The sequence below is a fragment of the Lichenostomus cassidix genome, chromosome 4 (assembly GCF_008360975.1).
Source record: "Lichenostomus cassidix isolate B80296 chromosome 4, HeHo_3.0, whole genome shotgun sequence".
Classification (NCBI taxonomy): domain Eukaryota; kingdom Metazoa; phylum Chordata; class Aves; order Passeriformes; family Meliphagidae; genus Lichenostomus; species Lichenostomus cassidix.
In genome coordinates this window covers 21,064,615-21,078,217 of record NC_139484.1, presented here as the reverse complement: position 1 = coordinate 21,078,217, position 13,603 = coordinate 21,064,615, and the positions used below count along the sequence as shown (strand labels likewise).

General features: G+C 37.7%; 1 protein-coding gene across 2 annotated transcripts in view; it reads right to left on the bottom strand.

The window, feature by feature from the left end:
- Positions 1 to 804: 804 nt before the first annotated feature.
- EDNRA (endothelin receptor type A) overlaps positions 805 to 13,603 on the bottom strand; it is a 29,697-nt gene continuing 16,898 nt past the window's right edge. Inside the window, exons 4-8 of one of the 2 annotated variants that reach the window (XM_085058204.1) lie at positions 10,637 to 10,835; positions 6,700 to 6,852; positions 4,544 to 4,677; positions 4,057 to 4,165; positions 805 to 2,741 (exon numbers count right to left, since the gene is read on the bottom strand). In XM_085058204.1, coding sequence (XP_084914330.1) covers positions 2,601 to 2,741; positions 4,057 to 4,165; positions 4,544 to 4,677; positions 6,700 to 6,852; positions 10,637 to 10,835 — 736 coding nt within the window. In that variant the 3' untranslated portion in view covers positions 805 to 2,600. The remainder of the gene's footprint in view (positions 2,742 to 4,056; positions 4,166 to 4,543; positions 4,678 to 6,699; positions 6,853 to 10,636; positions 10,836 to 13,603) is intronic. The other variant, XM_085058205.1, reaches the window with a different exon arrangement.

Here is a 13,603-nt window from a genome sequence, read left to right as displayed (position 1 = left end):
GTATGAGACCTCCCAGGACCTCACTTGTCACTGTTTAGACTCTCTCTGTCCTTCCACAGGCTGGAGAAATGGAATGAGGATCACCAATTAATTTTTGCAGGCTCTGATTTCTATGTAAGCTCACAAAAATAATTCTAAAGAACCTCTCACTTCTGTTAGATAATTTACCCTCTTCTTGTGATTAGTTTAAAAGTTTCATATTTTTAATGGTGCTGCTAAAGTCAATCAGCATTATGAGGAGTAGGAAGATATTTTTTCCATCAAGGCTGAACTGGTTTAAAGGATTCTTTGTGTGTGCAGGTTCATGTATCTCTGCCACATAACAGAGCTAACTCTTGGGTTGAAAGCAATAAATGTTGGAAGTGTTACTGCTGGAAGGAATACTGTTAAATTTTATTGACTCACAGTTTGCATCAGTGCTGGTAAAGCGTAAGTGTCCAATTTCACAGTCCGCAACTTTTGCAGGTAGATGGGGCTTTTTGGTAGAAATTAAGAACTCTAAACTAACTTGGATTGTCTCTATTGCTCACTGTCTTCTGCAGACAGAGAGAAATATTGTCTCTGAGTAATCATATTACTGGTTTGCAGGTGTATGAAATTTTTGGTTCATCTAACCATCAGATAAATAGCAGGAAAGGGGAATGCACACAAAGCTTTCTCCTGCCTTGAAGTAAAGAAGGAGCAATTTACAACTTAAATCCATTCCTCATGTCTGTCTTCTGTTTTCCTTTACCATCTCCTCAATATGTTCTGTCAAAGGAGCAGGGAAGGTTTCAGGATGTAAAGAGACTCAGTAACTCAATCTTCTCAAAGGAGAGCATTGTTACTCATTTACTATGATTTCTGATACAGTTTGAAGATGAAATGTTTTAAGCAAAATTCAGCCAAGTCTCATTCCATACCATGCTCTTAGGCACTACCACAGAGCACTGTCAGAAGACTGTATTTAGGTTTATAACATATGAACATAAATTTATATGTATTTATACACGCATATATGTCACAGAGACAAAAGCACACAAAAATACACAAACAAATTTAAAGAACCTTTTTTTAAATATACTTCAGAAGATTTGTGTGAATGTAAACATTGGGGAAACTTGTGCAGCAAAAGTCACTGCAGGCATTAGCATTTTGGCCTTTTAAATAAAAATATGCAGGATTACATCTTTCACTGGAAATGAAATGGATGTTTAAAGATTTGTGGAATTTTGATTACTGCTTCTTAGCCTAGCACAAAAGATGCTATAAATTGCCTAACAGAATTGTGCATGAGACATATTATATATGACCACACTATTGAGTTCCCCTATTTAATGAAAGGTTACCTATTAAAAATTTTTATAGGCAAACAAAGAATCTCTTACCACATAGCCTTAATGGATGGAAATACTAAGGAAATCATCAGTTTACATGTATGCAAGCAATAGTTTCTATATATTGCTAATAGCATTTGTATGGTTAACAATGCTGATCACTCATTAAACCCCATTAAAATCTTTGAATGTTGTGTAAGACAGAGAACACTGTAAGAAATAAGGCACAAAATATCCTTCTGCACATCCAATTGTTATGGACTTCCACAGTTCTACATTCACTCCGACTCTAACCTCATGTTCACAATGTGAAAACTGTTGTGCATAGCTGCTCTGATAATAACCATATTCTCAGAAAGCTGTGGACAGCTTTAATAATGTTTCACCAGGTTCCACTGACCCTCATTTCAACTTAAATTTAATGCAGCTATAGTCTAAATAGATTAAAAGGTCCATGTAGTTTAAGAATTAACATGTCAGGTTAATAAAAACACATTGTAAGGCGCCCATCTGTGAGCATCTTCCATTCTTTTTGCTGATATAGATTATGTTTATATTGTACAGAGCATTAGAATAAATAACACAGTATAGTACTGTATTATTAATACCTCTTTTTTTTTGGTATTAATCTGTGCTTAAGTGCCAAATGTTAATGCAATTTAAATGGTCTCTTCCTATATTTGAATACCGAAGTGCTACAAATGTGAACTGCCCAGCTGATGTCCTGACCCACTGTAACATAAGTAAGTAAAATGCTGGTGTGAACCAGAACATTTTCCAACATAACCCTGAAAAACAGCAACAACAACAACATGCAAAACAAACTGGTGCATGGACTATATCCACCACAGAAACAGAACTTAAAAGACAAATGGGCAGAGAGAAAATATAGTCACAGATAGATTCTATTTTGATATCTTCTCAAAAGTTCCAGAGTGATTAATTCTAGGTGACAATCAGGTAAAAAGATTGCATTGTACCAGTCACAGACACTGGACAGTTCCTGCCTGGTTCAGAAGAGCAAATCGCCTGTGTAGTTCAAGCCGGTTTTGTTGTATCATAACCACATCAATATCCTTTTCAGAGGCAGAATTACCACTCAGAGGATCTCAGTTCACAGAACATCACAGCTACATTCACTCCATCTACTCCGTCACCTCTAGAATTAGGTACAATGGTGCACATGTCTGAATATGTTATGGAACAGTCACTGGGCTTCCTGTTGTAATAGCTTTGTAGTGACTTTTCCTGTTTCATTCTGAATTGTGTGAAAGTCCTTAATTTTCAGTTTATGCTGTCTTTATGGCTGCTTCGATCTGTATTGTGATTGTTTAGTTCTTGGTTTTTCCACTGAATGCTTGTTCCATTCATGGGCACTGAAGTCACCAGACTCTTAGACTGGGAGCAGCAACAGCAAAGACATGACTGGAAATAAATAAAAAAATGAATAAACAAAACATGAAGACAAACCTCTCAATTCTGTGCAGATTTCCAGCCCTAATTTTTTTTCAGAAATGAACAGATAATTCTAGCTGAAGGGAGTGGTAGCTGCATTAAGGGAAATTTTTATCTTAGGATGCAAACATTTCTTGTGATTAAGCATCACAAATGCAGCAAATTAGGCTCAGGCTGTACCTCTTTTTAACAAAAACCTTTCACAGTATGGAAAGGAAAATTTGTTTGACAAAGGTAATTAGACTGAGAACTGACAGAATTCAATATATGTTGTTAGGTGCTGGGTTGATTGCTTTTTCCCCCTCTTTATCACTGTACTTCACCAGCTTAGGGATCAGCATGCTGCCTGGTGTGGAAGAGGGAAGAAGAAAAATTCCCAGCCCATGCTTAGGTCTCTTCTCACACCTTAGAAGAAGATAAAATTGTTTCAGAAGAGGGACAGTGAACATACTGAGGTGTAACATTTTTCAGCTAGGAATAGAAGCTGACTTCTTATTTATTGTGTGAAAATACTCCCTTAAAATAGTTTGTAAATCTGAGCAGGCTACAGACAAACAGGTATTCCCTAGTTTAATAATTCTTTACATTTTTTTTCAGTAGCTTGGATTCTGCCTATTCTAAGACTTAAAGTTTAGTGGTACAGTCCTGTCATCTTTTGTTTTTCATTGCAGATAAAGCTCTTTCAGTCTTCCTTTTCTATTTCATTACTTTCTGTACTCTCATTTGTTTCTTCCTGTGTTGCCTTTTATAGGTGAACAGGGGCTTGCAGAGGCACATTGTCACAAGGAAATTATTTTAGCCTTAAAATTTGTTTGCATGTGTAGGAGCTGGAAAATGCAGATAGACATGATACTGCATATTTAATTGCCACAGCCAACTCAGGTGCCTGATTTGGTATTCAAACCTGAGAATTTTAGTCATTAATGAGATTGTTTAATGCAGGCAGCTTCGTGTCATGGAGAGTGGGAAATTGTTATCAACCAAATTCTATTTCATGTGCATGTCACGTGCAGATAAATAGTATTTACAAGAGCATGTCTATCTCAGTTTACACATTTGAGGACTATGTCAAGCTTATTTATTGGTTTAGTATTTCAGATAAAATGGAGAGTTCTACTTTCAGCTTGGTATGTGTGCTATGTGAGCTGCTAGCTGCTAAACCAGACAATTTATATTCCTTCATTCCTTTGCATGCCTCTTCTCCCAGCTGTTAAAAATAGATAACGACTAAGTGGTTCAATACAGTTGTTAAACTGGACATAAAATCTTACCAAGAAAAGCTTACCTGAAAACAGTTTTTAAACTTCTTGCTCACAAAATACAGAGCTATGGGGTTTATACAAGAGTTCATGGTTGCCAGGTTGATGCTGATGTAATCCAAGGGCAGCAAGAAACTAGGCAAGAGGAAGAAAAACATTTATACAGTTCATATGCTACAGAAGCATCCGTGTTCTTTGTGGTTACAGCCTCTTCTGTCACAAAAACTAATTCTCTCTTACCTAACTCCATAATTTTAACCTTGTAGCATGCCATGTCTATAATAACCTGTCTCACAGATGTTAAAAAAATCCAGAGCAAAGTGATTGAAATAGTGACAGACGACATTTATTTAGATTGTGCTACCCCATTAAAACTGAAACCACTGAAAATGGGTGCAGCTTAAAATTAATAAACACCACAGTTGCATTGCACAATGACATTCCTCATATAAATTCTAAGTATGCAGCATTATATTTTTTCAGTAGAAACTATTGGTATGGAAAATGAAGTACCTGAGCAGCTCACATCTGCTGGGGTCTTTTTCATTGTACACCATTTTCTTCAAAATCCGGCTCAGATGGAGAGGGAACCAGCAAAGAGCAAAAATCACGACTAAACAGAAAACTGTCTTGGCAACTTCTCGGCGCTAGGAAAGGGAGATGAGAGTATATACTGTGTGCTTAATTCATACTAGCAGGTGATTGTAGCATAGTAATGTTGGCAGCAAAGTGAGTAATATAGATAAATTGTGAAAAGATTCCCAAAGTGAAGCTTCCAGACTACCTGATGCCCCTGAACTGTTTTTTATGTGGTTTGTCATGTTCTTGATTGTGGCCATCCTCAACAAAACCTGCTTATCACTGTGCTTGGAGCAGCTGGAGCACAAAGGTCATTGCTAGGATATTGTAGGATTGTCTCTGACATATTGGTACATAAAGGGATACTGAACAGTATATTGATTTTTTAATGTGATCCTTACTATGCGATCTTGATGTTTTCAAGTAAATAGTTCCTCTACAAACATTTTTGAAGTGTTGGTATTACAGCTTAATCTTGTAATACTTAGAAAATAATTTCAATTTCATGGGTATTTTATGTGTCTCTAGAGAGTTATAGATGTTTTATTCGATTTTTGACAAGGCATACAATTGGTGTTTGGTAGGCATGGGTTTCATAAAGAGAGGCAGATGAAGGGGTAAGGATACCACTGTAATGTAAGAGTACCAAGCACTGAAAAGCTCTGTCATTAAAGAACTTAAAGGCAAATGAGTGATTTGACTTTGAGTCTCATTAGGCTTTAAATATGACTGTTATAATTTCCTCTTTTTTGTTATAGCAGTTTTTATCAAAACATGAAAGAGATTGTGATTAGACTTTAATGTGAACAAGGATATAAGGAGGGAGGGAGGGAGGGAGGGAGGAAGGAAGGGAGGGAGGAAGATAGGAAGGAAGGAAGGAAGGAAGGAAGGAAGGAAGGAAGGAAGGAAGGAAGGAAGGAAGGAAGGAAGGAAGGAAGGAAGGAAGGAAGGAAGGAAGGAAGGAAGGAAGGAATGAAGGAAGGAAGGAAGGAAGGAAGGAAGGAAGGAAGGAAGGAAGGAAGGAAGGAAGGAAGGAAGGAAGGAAGGAAGGAAGGAAGGAGATAGTTAAAAAGACAAGCATTTGTAAATTGTGGCATAAAGTCATCCTGCAGCAGGCAGTCTGAGTAGCTTGGAGGGCACTGCAATTCAGGATGGGAAAGAGTGGACTCCCTCACCTCCTAGTACATACCATTCTAATTCTAATGGGTGGAGTAGCTTGTGTGTGGCCCTAGGACACACTGTCTTGCAGCCCCGGGGCGTGATGGGGGAAAAAAGCAGAGAATCTGACCAGGGGAGGATTTTCAGGTCAGCCCTGATCTCAGAGGAGGAACCTCTGAGAGAACTCACACTGATGCAGAGAGGACTGCTTTAGGGATTCACATCTGTGAATATGGAAGTTGAAAGAAAGAGTGGAATTTAAAGGGCTGATGTTAACACAGGGGAAGAACTCCAGATTGTTTTTAAAATTTCAGTTCAGCGTTAAACATCAGACAGCACTGCCAAACCAGCAAAGAGAGACCTGACAGTTCTGTGCGCGACTTTGTTCTGTGATCACTTGTTTGTACTGTCTTCCTGTTGCTCTTTTCAAAGCAGCTACAGCAGTGGTACTGGAACAGTGCAATAACCCTGAGAAACAAAATCCACTCCATTCTAAACTAGGTTATTCTACAATTGCTTTTTATATGAAACTACAGTTACATATCAAAGAGTGCCAAAAGGAAGGAGGATCCATGGAGTCATATCTTTATACAGAAAAAGAAACATTTTTTTTGGCAAATCTTTGTAGTAAAATTTCAAAGCATTTAGCCAGTAGTGATTTGAGGTTAAAGAGCAGGAGAGCACAACTGTCATACATAAGAAAAGAAAGAAAAGGGTTAGTTTCCTGAGCATACTGTCTTCTATGCCTCCTTATATTATGATTTAATCTTTTGTTCCAGGTTTAAATGAATGCCTTAACATCATAAATAACCCACATCCTCACTTTCTGCTTCTGTAGTTTACTGCACTCAAGTACACTTTGAAATGTTTCTAATGTAACCCATAGGGAGGAGAACAATATTTTCAAACATTGGTGTTTCAAATATATTTACCTGCTTAAGGTGTTCACTGAGAGCAATTCTCAAGTTGCTGTTTCTTCTGTTTAACATTTCACAAGTCATTAGCGTATAAAAGATGGCAGTGCATGCTAGTGGCATGCAGAAATAGAAACCAAACAGCCACCAATCCTTTGCATCTTTGTAAAACTGTAGATAAGGGAAAGAAAAGAGCAGATATTTTCTTATGATTCAATGCAAAATACCACAGAAAGGTCTTGGAAAAGCATGGCAGTTGGTACACTGGTATATGTCTGTTTCCTTATTGTTGATCTCTTTTTGACCAACATCAAAATAGGAACTGTGGCACTGTAAACATTTAGTTTACCTTACAGATAACCTGCCTGTACCTTTGTTGCAGTCTGTCTGGGTTGGAATTAATTTTTTTTTTGTTGTACCTTCTGAATATTTATGCTCATTCATGAAAACTGGAATACAGTTGCATGAGAAAGACATGCCAAAATGTGTAGACAGTGTCAGTCTGAGATAACAAATCTTACTAAAAGCCTGTCTAAGGAAATGCCATTTACCTCTACAGCTTCTGTTCTGATTCCAAAAAAGGAAAATTCAAAATGTCTTGTAAGTTTAATCACCTTTTGTTATCAGTGAGAAGGTTGGCAGTTGGTTTGCTTATGTCCTGGGCAGATAGGAGCCACTTCATAAGTGTTTGTCTGATATGTGCAAAGCTTAGGGATGCCTTCCAGTGGTACACTTACTTTTAACTCTTTGACTGCCATTCACACCATTTGCCTTTTGTGACAGGGCACTGAGGTATTGATAGAATATCAGCACTTTGCTCTGTGTAATTTTAAGTATTAGCTGTGATGTAAGCAGTGCTGTAAGATAATATATTTATGTATTGTGGGAAAAACTGCATTTGACCAAACATTTTAAATTACTCTTTTCTGTAGAGGAAAGAGTTTTCTGTTCTCTTTTCAAGCTTCAGAAAATATTGTGTCTTGGGTTTTAACCTCTATGCTCAGCTGAAAGTATGCACTGAAATATGGCATTTCAAATACTTCCTGTGTCTAGGTTATTAGTATAAAAGGGATGTGTCACTCTTTCTCCCAGCTTGTTTGTTCCTAGCGGATGTTCTCTTGTAACATCACAGTTCCCACACCAAATGTCAAAATTCTCATGCCTGAGGGTTTTATGAATCCTGCTTGAAAAAGTCAAACTTTTGACATTATGTTTACATTTAAAACCCAACAGCACTAAACTTTGAAAGATGAGAAAAAGTTGATACAATTAATATACTGGTGTTTCATAATGTTACTTTTAGAATCTACTTCAGTTACATTAGAAAGTTTATTTACTAAGAGAAAGGGAATACTTTTGATTTTTTTCCCTCTGCCCCGGCACAGCTGCATACAGAATGCACTAGTTTAGATGACGCTTCTTGTTTCTAGGCCACAATCCCACCCTACTTTGGGACACTGTGTTGTGTTGATTAACTGGTTTCTGCCTCCTCATTAGCCTCCTCCCCGAGGAGGGGCTACTGTCTCCTGCGTAGTTGCACTTTCCCTGGGGGCAGAGTTTCCCCCACTACAAGGAGAGCTTTTGCCAGCAAAAAAACCAGGAAAACAGTATGCCTCATACTTGAGGAGTTTTTACTGAGGGCAAATGTAATTACTGCTCCTTCTGCGGAGAAAAGGATTACGAATACATGAAGACAATTATCTTTTCCACGGCAAATTCCTCCAAGTCAGGCTAGAATCACATTGGCTGGGCAGCACAACAAAATGTGTACTCCATGCCATGTTTACAAGGAAAACTTTGTGTCCTGTCAGTGTTCCAGCTTTCATGAGCATTGCCTGTTGGTCAAGAAAACACACGCAGAGGTCTGTGTCACAGCCATGACCAATACATAATTCTGGATGAGGACCTGGCCCTGTGGAGTTATAAAAGCTACTCCAGAATGTCTGTAAATGATTAATTGAGGAATCTGAGTTTCACAAATCTTACATCAAAGCACAAAAATGGGTTGATTTAAGAGAAGTAGACATTCTTTTGTTTGTCTTGAAAGCCCACATGGAACTGGTTTTCTACAGGAAATGTGCATTTTAAACAAGTTTCCTAGTGCACTCAGCCTCTTGGGAATCATGGTCTAGCATGAATCTTTTAAATCTTTCAAGGATAGTTTTAAACATGAGTAAAGCTCCTATTAAAAACAAAAATTAATAATAAATCCTTCCTGAAGTTTAGTAATTGTTTATTGTGGTGTTTGTGGTAGTAAATACTATAGTTAAGGTTAAAATGGCATTTCCGCTTTTATCTCATGTTGGTACTTGCTTGCAACACAAAGCTCTCCATTTTGACTGACACATCCAACATTTACTCTCAGCTTGGACATAACTGCTGGTTTGTTTCCTTAAAAATCAAACTGCTGTGGGGAGATTAGCACTTTTGAATTATCCAGAGCTAGCAAGAGATACTAGTTCCTGCTAGGAAAACAAACCAAGCTATTTTATTTAGCACATTAAGAACAGAACAGTAATCATTAAAGTTAGCATGCCTATGGAAGACCTGAACTGTAATGTTTTTGAGAAGAGGGAAGAGAAAACAATTCTTTTTCTTAGGGAGAGGGGAAGTAAAGATTGTCCAGGCACATTTGTGGAGAAAAGCCATTACAGAAAGGAAATTGCTGCAGTGTGTAATTCATAAATCACAGTCTTATAACTATAGTACCTACAGTCATATAGACTGTGGAGTTAAGAAACAAAAATATAGTTAACTCTGGGAAATTCCACTCCATCTTTACCTGCATTAATTATTTCCATTAGGGAATTCCTTTTGTCTTCTCTTTCAATTATCTCTTGCTCTTTCTGCCATCCCTACAATCTGTGTAGCCCTACCAAAGTTGGGGATGTTCCCCTGAAAAACTTATCAGCCACACCTTTTTATTTTCTAAAATTCCTAGCTCCACTTTACCCTATTCTTCCCAATTCTAGGCCAATTCATGTTCTGGTCCAATAAAAGGAGAAGTTCCAGACATTCAAAAAAGAGAAACTTCTACTCTGTTATGAAAAATTCTAGTCCAGAAAAAAATACTGCATTTTTGCCAAGACTTAAGACCTGGTGTTATTTGTCTTCTCTGTGACAAATCAGAATATTACTCTTTCATTACTGGATGGATGGTGCCTGGCCTTTCCCTGGATTCACGAATTAACAAATTAAGATATTTTCTCTTGGTAAGACCAGGTGGAAAACCACTCTGCCCCTATGCAGTAATCTATTGATTCTGTAGTGACTTCTCACCTGAGCTGCTCTGCAGAATCTGATGTGGGTATTGGCAGCTGCTGATCTGCAGGAGCGCAGAGGGTGAGGGGTAGGAAATGTGCCAAAGCAGCCTGGTGTGTCTCAGGCACTCCTCTTGCTCTTGAGCTGCTATATCTAATGACAGCTAGCTCTGCACAAACACCTAGCTGGAGGTGTGGGTCTGCCAGCTCTGTAGTCATGATTTCTCGTAAACGAAAGGATTATTTTTCATTTGATTTTAATGTATATAGCATGGCCCCACCCTTTTCTTTGTGTGCCAAGAGAGCTGACAACTGCATGCAAAAGGATGACTAATCATGGTAAAACATGTGTTTTGACATTTACAAGCTCCAAGGTGTTGTACCTTGAAACTCAAAACCTTTCAATGCTCTGACTAGACTGATACATCTCTTAATTATACTTTAAACAGGCCTGAATTGCACGTCTATAGTAAGAATCCTCAGTTGTGAAGGAATGAAATTGCTGTAAAGCCCCATTTACTCTCTCTGGCTGAATGTAGAGACAATATGTAAACATAGAATCCTCTTTGCACCAATATACGTTATAATACATTTTGCACTTTATGCCTGAATAAACCCTATTATCATCCAGTATCTTAATTGTCAAACCGAAATATACTGCGAGTTTCAAAAAGAAAAGAAAGGTTGTTACTTACCAACATGAAATCATTTGTAGGTTTGAGCATGCAGGTAACATAACTTGCATCCTTGTATCTGAAAGGTACCACAGCAAAGCCAATTGCTTCTGGGATGGCCAGTATGAAGGACAGAAGCCAAATGGAGAAAATTTCAATAGCAGTGATCATCGGGATTCCGATTCCCTGAACGCGGCTCCAGGATGCAACTGCTCTATATCTGAAAGAGACAGGCATTAATTTCCAGCCCACAGTTTTCTTGTGAAAAGATCATGGTTTGATGTCATATAGCAAGTAAAATCCTAAAGCTGACATCTGACTCATAATTACTTGGTTTTTCTGCTATTCCAAGGCCTCTGCAGGCTGCCAAGTCACCTAGGACATAACAAGGCACATCAAGGGGTGGAGAGCAGAGAGCTGGCTGCTCCTGTTCTGCTTGGGTGTGGGATTGTGTGGAATTCTGCTAGGTGGATTGCACTAATGATTTCTAATTAAAGTAGGCAAGGTTTGTGAGGACAGAGTATATATTTCACTAAATAACTGACATTACAGAGGAAAAAAAACTTCCAGGCACACAACCATTCTGATGGATACAAAGCATCCATCTCCTTCAGCTACCTCAGCTGTAGCAGCAGTGCTATCCAAAGTGGAGCTGTCAGCTTCCAGGCACTGAAAGACTGGGAAAATACTCTCGATGAAGTGAAAATGTGTTTGTTCTGTTTAACTGTTCAATGAACTGAGAGGATCTTTCTCCTCTACTTGTCTCGCAGTTTCCGAGGAACTTGCAGAAATTTATTAGCTTTGAGATATCAGTCTGTCAACTCTGGTCAGAAAGTTGTAAAATTATTCGGAGAAGACTAATAGGCATAGAATACAGAGTACAATCCAGTCCATAAATTAAATTTTTGGTAACAAATTTAACTTTTGTCCTGCAATAGCTGCAATAAATGAGTTACTTAGCATTCCCAACAATTTAGCAAAGACAGAACCAAGGGAGAGAACCAGTATTATTTTTGATCTTGTAATAATCTGAAATTCATGATGAAGAGCTTTCTGTCGTTAATGATGTAACAGCTTCTGAACTGCTTTTTTTACTTCCCTAAAACAATAACACCTTCCCCTTTGGAATTACAGGGTGACATGGATGTATCATGGCATTCACTGATGAAACAGTCTTCTTTAGTTGAGTAGAAAAAAAGTCAAGAAAGGTTGCTCATCTGCTTTAAAAAATCTCAGGTTAAGAAGGGAAATACTGGATTTTGAATTTTTGAGATGGAAGGAATGAAGAGCTTCCAATGGGAAAAACATGTGTTGAGGACTATAGGACCTAGGCTATAGAGATTGGGAAAATTTTGTTATTGAAACGCTTCCTCAGTCCTCCTTTAACCAATACAGTAATATGGAATTCACACACAAAGCATTTCTTCTGATTTCTTGAATCACATCCCCTTTCTAGTTTAGAACTGTGCTTCTTAACTGGATGGAAGACTTGGGAATTCCATCCCCTGAAGCCTCAGTGTTAGAGGAAGGACGATGCCTGAATGCAAATCCAGGTTTAAGCCCCTCACAAAAACTTCAGCAAGCATTGTTACACAACATCACTGGAAAATTTCGGAGTCTGGTATGCCATCATCCCTGCAGAAAACCAACTGGAAACCTTTGCTTGGATATCTACAGCAATGTCATGCACAGCACAGTCACAGCTGTACTACAGACAGGCTCTTTGTACATCATTTCTACAGAAATGCATGTATAAATACTTTGAGCATATTAAAGCAAACTACAACTTGGACTTGCACATTAAAAGTAAAAATTACTTCTAAAGGCATCCTTAACTTCAAAGAATATTGGAAAGGAGGGAAGCAATGGTCCACGCATGAGAAGGAGGTCTCTGAGATTAGAATTCTGAGACCATGAAACAAATGAAACTATACTGGGAGAATTAAAAAAATAATATCCAGTATCATACCTTCTCACAAATATTCCCATTGAAATCCAAATTTAATTTGAAATAATTTTTTATCCTATCATATTTCATTTTGCCAAATACCAATTTTTGGCTTTAATCACGGAATGGAATATTCATAGAAACTTAACCTTTTACAAAAATACTCAAATATTTGTGAACTTTGGAAATTTACCAATCAGTTCAAAGTTTACTTTCTACAGACTGGCAATTTTACAATCACTTCTATCAGCTGTGCAAGGTACTATCCCATCCTTGACCGACTGATGCTCTTAGCAAACAGGGGCTTGCACACTGTATCTCTTTTCAAGTAGCAAATGTAAAGTAGGTGTTGTGTCACGTGTGTAACTATGTAAGTGACAACCAATAGATTGCAAATTGTGAATCCAATGATTTTCTTTCTCGCATTTTTGTACCTGTTCTTTTGAGTTATATTTGTTTTGCACATGAGAAGATCACTGTGCACAGCAGTAAGGATTTAGGTACTGTATGTATTTTATTGAATTTTTTTTCAGTTTACAGTTCAAATAACTATCGGATAAGGCATTATTAGCTGAATAATTTTATGAATGGTTTCAGCTCAGATGTAAGAAACTCAGTAATTAGATCAGAATTTGTGTATTAACCTGCAATTGCTTGGTTTCTTTACTCAGTGCTGTAAGAGTGATTTGAAAAATAGTGGTAGTAATAATAATTTTAGTAGTAATAATTTTTCAAGTGGGTGTTCTGTGAGTTAGGTAATATAGAGGATCTTTGTCTAGCCACAAACCTCCCATAATTAAGAGTGAGAAAGTACTGCAGGGTTTATTTCCCTCATACTTGGAAAACATAGGATGTCTGCCAGGAAACTGACATAAAATACATGCATAATATATTGCATTTAATTCCTCCGTCTAAAATCTGCGTGAGATTTGTCTAACTTTTCTTTTTTTTCTGTTTATTTCCCCTCTTGTCTCTAACCTTGTCTAAAATACTCACTCTTTTTTTCCAGGCCACTTCCTTTTCTCTGTTTAATGTTGTGC